Here is a 10638-nt window from a genome sequence, read left to right as displayed (position 1 = left end):
CCTTTATTAAATTGAGGTATAGACCATCTATTCCAATTTTTTGCAGGGTTTTTATCATGAATGGGTGTTGAATTTTATCAAATGCTTTTTCTGCATCTATTGAGAGGATCATATGGTTTTTGTCCTTGACTTTGTTAATATAATGTATTACATTCACTGACTTTCGTATGTTGAACCACCCTTGCATCTCTGGAATAAATCCGACTTGGTCATGATGGATGATCTTCTTAATAATCCTCTGTATTCTGTTTGCTAGTATCTTATTAAGGATTTTTGCATCTATATTCATTAAGGAGATTGGTCTGTAGTTCTCCTTTTTGGTTGTATCTTTCTCTGGTTTGGGAATCAGAGTGATACTTGCTTCCGACAGTTTTGTTTAAAAATTTAGCCTCAAGGTCATTCCAAAGCTCCAAAGGAAATGAGTTTGTTGACATTAGTAAAGATTGCTTCTAAGGTTACCCTAATCTTTATCATAAAATAGCACTTGCTGGACGTGCTTCTGGAGTCCTTCCTCTTAGAAGGCCTGGCTTGTATAAGGATTGCATCAATAGTTTTGTGACTTAATACCAAACAAGATTTTGTGTATGTTATATATAAGAAAAAATAAAGAAACCCTTTATTGGAGCCTATAGTACTGCATTGCTTGACATTGATCTTTCCCAACTCCTTCTAAGCATTTTGGGAACACTGTTGAAAAACTGAAATTGTTCTTTACATAGCCCTTCCTGGAAGAGGAAAGATGAGAGCATTCCCTAGGAATAGCATGTTATCTTGTCCCCATGCAGATTTGGTAAAAACTTCAAAACCTGTGGTCAGGGAGTCTCACAAAGATCCCAGAATGAGTGGCTTGACATCCATAGATCACTTTCGACTCCCTCCTTTGGCACATTTCTAAGACAACAAACAATGCATGTAATATCCTCCTCTGACCGTATACACTGATAAGAGCCTATTTTTGCTTCTTTATTTTTTTCCTTCCAGGTTGTACAGGAGGAAATCCCTATTCCTTCCAGCTTTGTAAGGCTGAGTTACCTGAGCAGCCGAACCCCTGGATATAAAACCCTGCTACGGATCCTTCTGACACATTCAACGATTCCCTTGGGGATGGTTAAAGTACACCTCACAGTAGCTGTGGAAGGGCGACTCACACAGAAGTGGTTTCCTGCAGCAGTTAATCTTGTCTACACATTTGCCTGGAACAAAACTGACATCTATGGGCAGAAGGTTTGGGGCCTTACAGAAGCTCTGGGTATGTTGAACGAATTCTATGTAAATAGCAGTATTACATTCAGAAAACAGAAAATAGAAGTTGCGTATTAATTTGCATTTAGAATTTCTTTTTAAAAGTATCTAAGGCTATATATTTATTTAAACGCTCCCTTTGGACCTTTTTAGAATTCCTGTCTGATGTATTTTTGCTTCAAAATGATTTTAGTTCTCCTTTCATGATAGCTACACACCAGTAAAGTCACAGTGTCTGACTTGTAACTGTCTCTGGAGCTGAATGTTGCCTTCTAACTGTAACCTTTGATGTGGTGTTCTTTAGGCCATGTTTTTGGATTTGACATTTAGGCTGTCATTTCCACTTAGAATGTACAAAATTCTAACTTATAGGCATCTCCACTTATTATCTTTTATATCTAAGATGGTTAGACTCCATTAACCTGTTACTTCAGTAGGTTAAATTTTTAAAGATCATCCTATCTTCCTATTCCTTTTGATTTTTCTGTAATCCCAAAAACTTTAAAACTTAGAATCTTATAGACAGAAGGGACTTCAAGAAATCCATTGGGTCTACAGTTTTGGATATTTAATTCTTTCAGACAAATGGCATTTCTAAAAAATGAGACAGAGATAGATTTTCTAGTTTTTCATTTTGCCAAGTAAGAACATTTCTTAAATTATAAAAAGCTGACTACAACCTACCATATCCTATTACTGCCATAATTTTATAAAGCAAGGAAACCTTATCACTGGAAAAAGCAAAATAAATCTGTTTTAAGAAATGATAGCAAATAATTTAACACTGTTGAGAAAGAAACAGAGGAGAAGAGAGAGGGTTCTCCCTTGGGAACCCTCATAGACTTAAATAATTATCTCATCTGTGTTGGAATTCACTGGAGAGCAAAGAGCAAGAACAGATCTGGATTTCCTCACATAAAGAGAGTTGCCATATACACACATGGAAAAGTAAGAATTAGCAGCAGCAGCTTCACAAAAAGACCTCTAGAACTCCAGCCTTGTGTAGAATACATTGTAATTCTAGGTCAGCCTCTCCTGTCAGCTCAAAAACAGTACTGGTGTACCCTTCTGCAGCCAGAGTGTGCTGTTTCCCACGATAGTGACTTATGCCTGATTTGTTCTTATTCTTATGACTAGGTTACGCTTATGACTGTTGACCGAGGGTATCTCTTCTGCCATACTAACTACCCTCCTTTTCTCTCAGCTCTTTGCTGCTCTAAGTTAGCTGACTATGTCTTGCATTCAGATTCCTCTTAGACCATCACATTGCCTTCATCAGTCACTGTACAGTGTAGAACAAACCTGTAAGGCAGAAATCTGCCATTATGCTGACTACCACCAAGGTTGCTAGCCAGGAAACAGAAACATACTCAGTTCTTACTGAAGTGAGTATAGTGGTTACAGGAACAACTCTGCAGCCAGACTCCATACTTGTTTAGATCACCCCTTCCTTACTTGCTAGCTGTGTAACACTGGGTAAATTATTTAATCTTCTAGTTCCATGGTTTCTCCATCTGTAAAATGAGTATCATAAAGATAGTTTTACCTATAGGACCACTATGTGACAGTTAAATGAGGTGAGTAATATAAAGTGCCTGGAACCTTGTAAGCACTTCACAAATTTTGGTATAGCTTTTATTAATTAATGTTGCTGGCCAGGGTATTGGGATCATGTGATATAAACCATGAAGCTATGCAGGTGTTGTTGTCTCACTTTCTTTAAGGGGGTCATGGATACAATAGGCAATCACTCTGCACTACTTAGTTCCCATTTTCAAACACACACACACACACACACACACACACGCACAGAGTCATTTTCTGCAGCTCTCTGTGTTTCTATGCATTGCATTACCTGGGTGCCTTTGCTTTCTGGCTTCTTATTTGATGTGGTCGATAGGTGGCACCACCTGGAAACAGCAAGGAGAACAAAGACAGGATGTTTATACCTTTCCGTGGTTAGTGTATTTTGGCAATGGCTAGTAGCCCCTCCTCTGTCTCGCCAAGCACTTTCTGGTCTTCTGTATCATCTTTCCCTCCTCTTGTCCCTGAAAGCCCAGAAAGCCTCAAGTACTGTCAGTTATCTGATGATATCCATTCCTTCTGCATTCCCTTAGCCCTGCCCACATGTTTCAAACCCTGCTAATCACTTTACTAACACAATATCTGATTACTCAAAGCCTCATATTCTTCCCAGTAAATGATCTTATGGCTTTTCCTCACAAGGCAGAATAATCTAAACTTCCTGTTATATTTTCTCTAGAAGTTTTTGTCTTCCAATTCTTTATGACCCTCCACATATCCCTGCTGCTTTAGGGATTTGTTCTGGTGGTTTGTTTATTTTCTCTCAAGTCAAAACACAAAGTTAGCCAGTGTGCTTATGAAGAGCTGACTAGTGCAATGTCTAACAGTCATTTCCTACTGAGGTTGACATAAATATAGCTGAAACTAATTTTTTAAAATAACAGTTTTATTGCAATATAATCAATGTATTACCAGGTTCCCCCATTTAAAATGTACAATTCAGTACAGTGCACTCAGTTGTGTAACTAACATCAGTATCCAACTCCAGAATATGCTCACTATCGCCACACAAACTGACCAATATACATTAGCAGTCCTTCTTCAGCCCTCATTTCCCTGTCCCCAGAATCCCCTGATCTCTTTTCTTTTTTTGTAGTCATCCTTGTTCTTAACATTTCAAACAAATAGAATCATACAGTGTGTAGTCTTTTGTTTCTTGCTTCTTTCTCGGGGTAACATTTCCAAAGTTCATTCACATGATAGCATGTATATGTATTTCATTCCATTTTATGGTTGAATAATATTCTGTTTTCTGATTGAATAATATTCTGTTATATAGATAGTCTACATTTTTGTCCATTTATCAATTCATGAACACAGGGACTGTATTCACCTTTCAGTTATTTTTAATAGTGTTACTATATACATTTGTATGCAAGCATTTATTTTAATACTCATTTTCAACTTGAGCGTACAAATCCAATTTTTTGTGCTCAAAAATGTTGTGCTATGACACTTCTCAAATGGCTTTTGATTCAGCAATCCTAGTATAGCTATTTGGGAGGCAGAATACCAACTACCCTCCCTCACCCAGTATGTCAATCCTTAAAATCTATGAACATGTTACTTTGCATGCCAAAAGAGAATTATGGTTTTAGATGAAATTGAGGCTGTAATCGTATTGGGATTGGAGATTGGAGATCATCCTAATTTATGTGGATAGGCCCAATGTCATCACATGAGTCCTTAAACATGGAAGAATGCGACGGAAAGATATAACAATGGGAGAAGGGCACAGAAGGATCTATGGCTTCGAATCTGGAATATGGGAGCCGCAAAACAAGACCTATGAGTGGCCACTAGAAACCAGAAAAGACAAAGGAGTGAATTTCCCCTCAGAGTCTGTGGAGGGAACTCAGCCCTGCTGACACCTTGACATTCATTTACAGGGACCCATTTAAGATTTCTAACCTCCTTAACTGTAAGATGATAAATTTGTCTTGTTTGAAACGTTTCAGTTTTTGATACTTTGTTATAGAGCAATAGGAAATGAATACAAGTCTTAACCAACACTCGTGCAGTCCAGGTTGTAGTAAAGATTTTGATTAAAACTTTGGCTAGAAAGGTCTCACACTATTCTTCCTCTCTATGCCAGTTAATTAGGAATCTGTAACTCACCTATTTCTGGGTGGTGGGCAAAAAGTTTCAGATTTAAACAAGCTTCATTGGAAGTGATGGTGAACATCTAAGTTAAAATGTCAGCTAAGTTTGAAATGTGGTAATCTTGTTTCCCACGTAGCTCAGCTGTGGGAAATTGGTGTGATCTATAAGAGCTAGAATGTCACAGAAGAAGAACAGAGTGATGAAGGACAGCCAAAATGAGAAAAGGAGTGCTTGAGGTCCTAGAATGCCCCATCATTTTTTGTAATGAAACAGATTTTGCAACTGGGATACTACTAGAGTGAATAAATTACTAACAGGAGTTGTCTGAACTCCTTCCTTAGGGAAGTATCAAATGGCAACTGATAAAATTGATTAATCTAAGTACAATATTGATGAAACGAAGAGTAAAGTCACTGTAGGGTTCCAGTACGAAATCCACAATCACTAATTCATCTAGCTTAAAGATTTTGTTGTCTGATACAGAGACAGGACTCCCCTGCTAAAAACTCCATGTGAGCATTTGAAATAATTTGGCCTTTGTGTTTTATTCTCTGGCTCTAAATAAGGAACACTGTCTGAAAATCATTGTATTTTATTTAATTTCTTTCCCAACTCTACTGCTTACAAAACAATGTAAAAAATCATTATTGTTAAGTTCATAGTGCTTTTAAAATTCTAGAGACTGCTTATTTAATTTGACAAACTGACTTGTTCAGGGCCTCTGATCTGCATCCATTATGTGAATTTTGTCAAAATAATTCCCTATGTCTGCCTCTGTCTGCCTACATTATCAATGTGTAATAATGCATTCTGCCTGGCCTTCATTTTAATTAAATTAAATTGCAGTGGTTTAGAGTCCTGGAAGTTCAGGAAATCAGCCATCCGCCTTTAGTAGCACTGCTATAAACAATTCTATTTTTCTTCAAGGTTATTGGCAACAACAATTGCATAATTATTTAGTACAGTACTTTGGCAAGAAAGAGTGGTGTTTCTGGGAGAACTAGACTTCCTAAAGGTTCACAATGCATTGGAGTCTGTCTAAATTGTGTTAGAAACAGGGAAACATTAATAGTAATAGGTCCTAAACTGTAGTTGTTTTGTGCACACATTCCTGAGAACGATGCTTTAGTGGTCATAAATTTCCCTTTAGTAAAACCTAAGCAAGCTGGGCAGCCACAAAAATAGCATCCACTGAATACTTTTATAATAAATGGGTAGTGCTTTGCAATTTGAAAAGTACTTTCACATACATTATCTTATTTTAATCGGTATAACATTCCTGCTTGGTAACCATGGAAGGATTAATATGGTCTTCGTTTTACAGAGGGAGAAACTGAAGTTAAGAGAGAGAAGTGACTTCCTTAAAATCATGTACAGAGCAGGGATTGCAACTCAGGTTTCCCAGTTTTGCCTGCCCTCTACCACTCCACTGCCTATCTTCACCGAAGTGACCATCCTTCCTTACCGAGTACCCAGTTCAGTGCTGCAGTGGCTTTCTGGGGGAGAAACCAGCAAAAAGAATAACTTTTCATCATTTCTCTCCACGCATGAACTGATAATTATTAACTTAGAAGAGGGCTGTTTTATCCATTCAACTTTATAGGCACAGTGCCAAGGATATGAGTTTTTCAGGGACCTACCAAATATTTGCAATATAAAAAACAAGTTTATTGGCACCAAAGTATGAAAAGAAGATGAGAAAATTCAAGTTAATTAATGTGAAGTTTCTGAAAAATTGAGCATTACATAAGTTGGTCAACTGCAATTTGGTTTTCACACTTAACATATGAAATATGTTTAATATGGTATATGAGTTATATGTATTTCAATACATCTCATAAGATACGAGACAGGACCTCCAAAAATAAGAGAACCGGGAGCCTACAAAGGTTTTCAAACAGCCTTGACTAACTCTGGCAAACAAGTAATATATACTCATTTCAAATCACTGGTCCTGGTCTGAGTCATTAATACATTGTGAAATCTATTGGATGTGTCAGTCAGCATTTTTCAAAAAATAAAATAGAATATAATAAAACATAATGCAACAAAAATGAGTAGAATAGAATAAAAATATCAGATTGTAATGCTATAAGGAAAATATTTTCTTGGAATGGGGATTTAGCTTAGTTGTTCTGCCACCTGCCTCTCAAGTGAAAGGTCCTGAGTTCAATCCCTGGTACCAAAAAACAAAAAGAAAATATTTTCTTGGAAAACTTTGCCGTGTGTGTGTGTGTGTGTGTGTGTGTGTGTGTGTGTGTGTGTTTCCCCTTGTGTATGCTTGGTCAAAACTAGCAGATTGTTTCTTATCATGACATTCAGGCAGAAAAGTTAGAAAGCCATTAGTAAGATGATAAAACCATGTGAAAAAAAGTAAATGTTTTATCAAAGCCTAATGACTTCTTTTCCAAGTCAGCATTTATGACTGTTCTTACCTCCCAGTCTCCTCTACAAACCTATCAGGTCATTATGGAGATGCCCTTCCTGATTGTATGACCATATAATTCATCACCCAAAGCAGATACTTGTGAGAGTAAAAGGAAATGCTGTTAATAATTACATGGAGACAATAACATGCAGTCATTAAGCAGCAGCACCTTTCTTCCCATTGAACCGTTGCACCCTTTTATACAATCAAATTATTTCAGAAGATAGCTGGTCCATTTTCAAGTTGAGTCTATTTTATAATACCTACCCAAAGAAAAATTCCTAAATCCTGCTAGAGGTTACCAATCTTTTATTTTTCTTTACTGGGTGAAGGCAAAGATTTTTGTTGTTGTTGTTGTGCTTATTTTTGATGCCCCAGAAAGAAACTGACTCTCTAGCTTTGCTCACCTTCTTTCAAATCTCCCAAATGTACCAAGCCTCAAGGCCTTGCACAGATACTGCTTTCTCTGACTGGAATCTTCTTCCCTTTGTAGACAGTCCCCAGCACATAACAAGTTGACTTAGACTTTTTCCATCTTTCGATGGCGTAATGCTGTGTAAACAATACACATTCAGTAAAAACCATTCTTTGAATTTTGATCTTTTCCCCAGTTATATGCAGTATGGTATTCTCTTTTGATGCAAGGCAGCATTCATGAGCTATTGCTCCCAGTCAGCCATGCAATTACAAGGATAAGTAATGGCCACTTTGTGTTACTAAGCTGTGATGTTCAATAGGTTAAGTATATTAAATGCACTTTTGACTTACAATATTGTCAACTCACAAATACAACCCCATTGTAACATTGTGAGTCAAGGACATTCTACACAATAATCACCTCTTATCTTTGGTTACACTTTCCTGGGTTTCAGTTACCCACAATCAACTGAAGCCAGAAAATATTAAATGGACAATTCCAGAAGTAAACACTTTCTATGATCTAAATGATACACCATTCTGAGTAGTGTGATAAACTCTTCTATTGTCCTAATTTCCGTCCTCCGAAGGACACAAATCATCCCTTTCTCCAGTGTATCCATACTGTATACACTACTCCTGGTCCATTAGACTCTTAGTAACTGTCTCAGTTATCAGATCAGCTGTCGTGACACCACAGTGCTTGTGTTCAGTTAACCTTTATTTTATTTGATAGACCCAAAGCACAGGAGCAGTGATGCAAAGGAGACACCAAGGCACAACACCAGAAGGACAGAATAATTCTGCCACTATGTGACAGTGCTACAAGGCACATAGGAAAAAAAACAGGATGGGTAGAATCCAGTACTATGCATAATTTTGTGAATCCAAAACTGTCTTGTGATGTTTTGGAAATCCAAAAGTGTCTTGTGATGTTTCTCCTGCAGTTGAGGGGGTAGTACTATACTTCATGAGGCAAACCCTTGCTCCATAAAGATGCTCATCCTTGCATCTCCTTCTAACATAAATTCCCTCGTCAAGCTTTTGAATAATACTCCACATGTTCCCACTGTAGTACGCATCACAGTTTTTTATTTGTGTCTTTCACTAAAATGTGGGAATGATGTCACCAAAGGGAATGATGTCATTTTGCCTACTTCTTTCTCATATGCTCAATGTCCCACACAGTACCTTTCGACAGGAGTTATTCACTAAGTATTGCATATTTATTGAGCGATTGAACAAACAAATAAATAAGGAAACAAAGGCTCAGTGTGATGCCTTAGGCTTGCCTATAGGATGATGGGTCTGCCCAGGAAGAGAAGTAAACAAGAATACAAAGGTACACACAAATATGTACCTGAACCCAGTATATCACTGTACCTTCCGTGGCATATAGGCCATCCAGATTGGCTTTTATGGGCTAGCCTTGGGCAAAGCAGCCGGAAAATAATCTCACAATATAAGATCTCAGTGTATAGGACCTCTTGGCAAAAATTTTGTATAGCTGCTCTCACTTCTGTGTGCTTTTTTCTTCTGCCTGTACTTCCTCTTTTTCCAACAGTGTCACTTAAGACTATCTTGTTTAACCCTTACTTTTGTAAATGTCTAGGATAAATATCCTAAGTAAAATATTACCAAATCAAATCCAGTGATCACCTAAAAGAATAATAGATCAAAATCAGGTAAGAGTTTAAGACCACAGAGATGGCTCAACACTGGGAAATCTATTACTATAACTCACTATTTTAATAAAGTAAAGAGCAAACTGTATTTCCAAAGTACTGAAAGGCCACTTGATAAAAATTCAACATCTGATGCTGACATTCTTTGTGAACTAGGAATAATAGATTAACAAAAGCATTTTAAGCCATCGGACATTATGTCAAGTTGAGGAGCCTTTGGAGCCATGCTACCCTGTGATAAATCACTTGAGAATAGGAAAAGACAGAATAAACCTGAGAGTAGGCACATGTTTTTAAATAGATAGTATTTTTATATATAGTTTTGGTCTAATGTTGTCATAGCCTGCCTTTGGTTCTTTAGGTCTTTTTTCTTCTGTTGCTGTTGTCATTTTTGCATTAACTCAATAATTTTAAATCATGGGAAATGTTTATTGTTCTATTTTAATGGCAATAAGAAGGGGGAAAGGTTTTCATCTTATTAGTTACTCTTAAATGTCATAAAATTATTTTCAGATGTACCTTTCGTTCAAGAGGCTAACATGCAAATTACTCATACTGACTACTTTCTCAGATCGACTACTTTTAATTATATATTGCCGTCATAAATGAAACCTTTATGAATTCTGAAGCCTTAGCCTGAAGCTGTTGAAAATCATCTGCTTAATCATTTCTTATTTCACACATCAGCTTCACTGCATGGCATCTGTACCTTGGCTACGTAATGTCCGTCTCTTATCTAAGCTTTTATAGATGAATGGTGCAGTCATTAAACTGGATGTCAGGGATACCATGGCCCTCAGCCTTCTTGCAGCCCCATGTCATTCAAATGCTACTGCTTGAATAAGTAAGAATTAGCATTCAGTTATTTTTCCAATGTCAAGTGGCTTTGGGGAGCAAGCTGCCATCTTTCACCCCATCTTCTTTAAAAACCAGTCTAGTATTTTCAATTCAGAGGAAATCCAGAAGGGGATTTCTGTGAGTAACAGTGAGCAGGGAAAAGAGCAAAGGGATCCTGGACTCTACTTCCCAGGGGCTGGCACAGGGTTCTGTGTTGGTTTGCATATAGTGAAAGACAGTGAGCAAGAGTATTAATAGTGAAGAATACATTCTCTGAGCCATGTGAGTACCTCCTTTGTGATACCACTTGGATTCCTGACTCAGATTTTCTCCCTCCCTTCC

General features: G+C 37.4%; 1 protein-coding gene across 1 annotated transcript in view; it reads left to right on the top strand.

The window, feature by feature from the left end:
- Tenm1 (teneurin transmembrane protein 1) overlaps positions 1-10638 on the top strand; it is a 788119-nt gene that overhangs the window by 656237 nt on the left and 121244 nt on the right. The window contains exon 20 of the mRNA XM_010608026.2: positions 982-1249. Within this exon, the coding sequence (XP_010606328.1) occupies positions 982-1249 (268 nt within the window). The remainder of the gene's footprint in view (positions 1-981; positions 1250-10638) is intronic.

Source organism: Fukomys damarensis, unplaced genomic scaffold, assembly GCF_012274545.1.
Source record: "Fukomys damarensis isolate Sample0158 unplaced genomic scaffold, DMR_v1.0_HiC HiC_scaffold_39, whole genome shotgun sequence".
Taxonomy (NCBI): Eukaryota; Metazoa; Chordata; class Mammalia; order Rodentia; family Bathyergidae; genus Fukomys; species Fukomys damarensis.
This window is presented reverse-complemented; position numbering and strand designations above follow the sequence as displayed.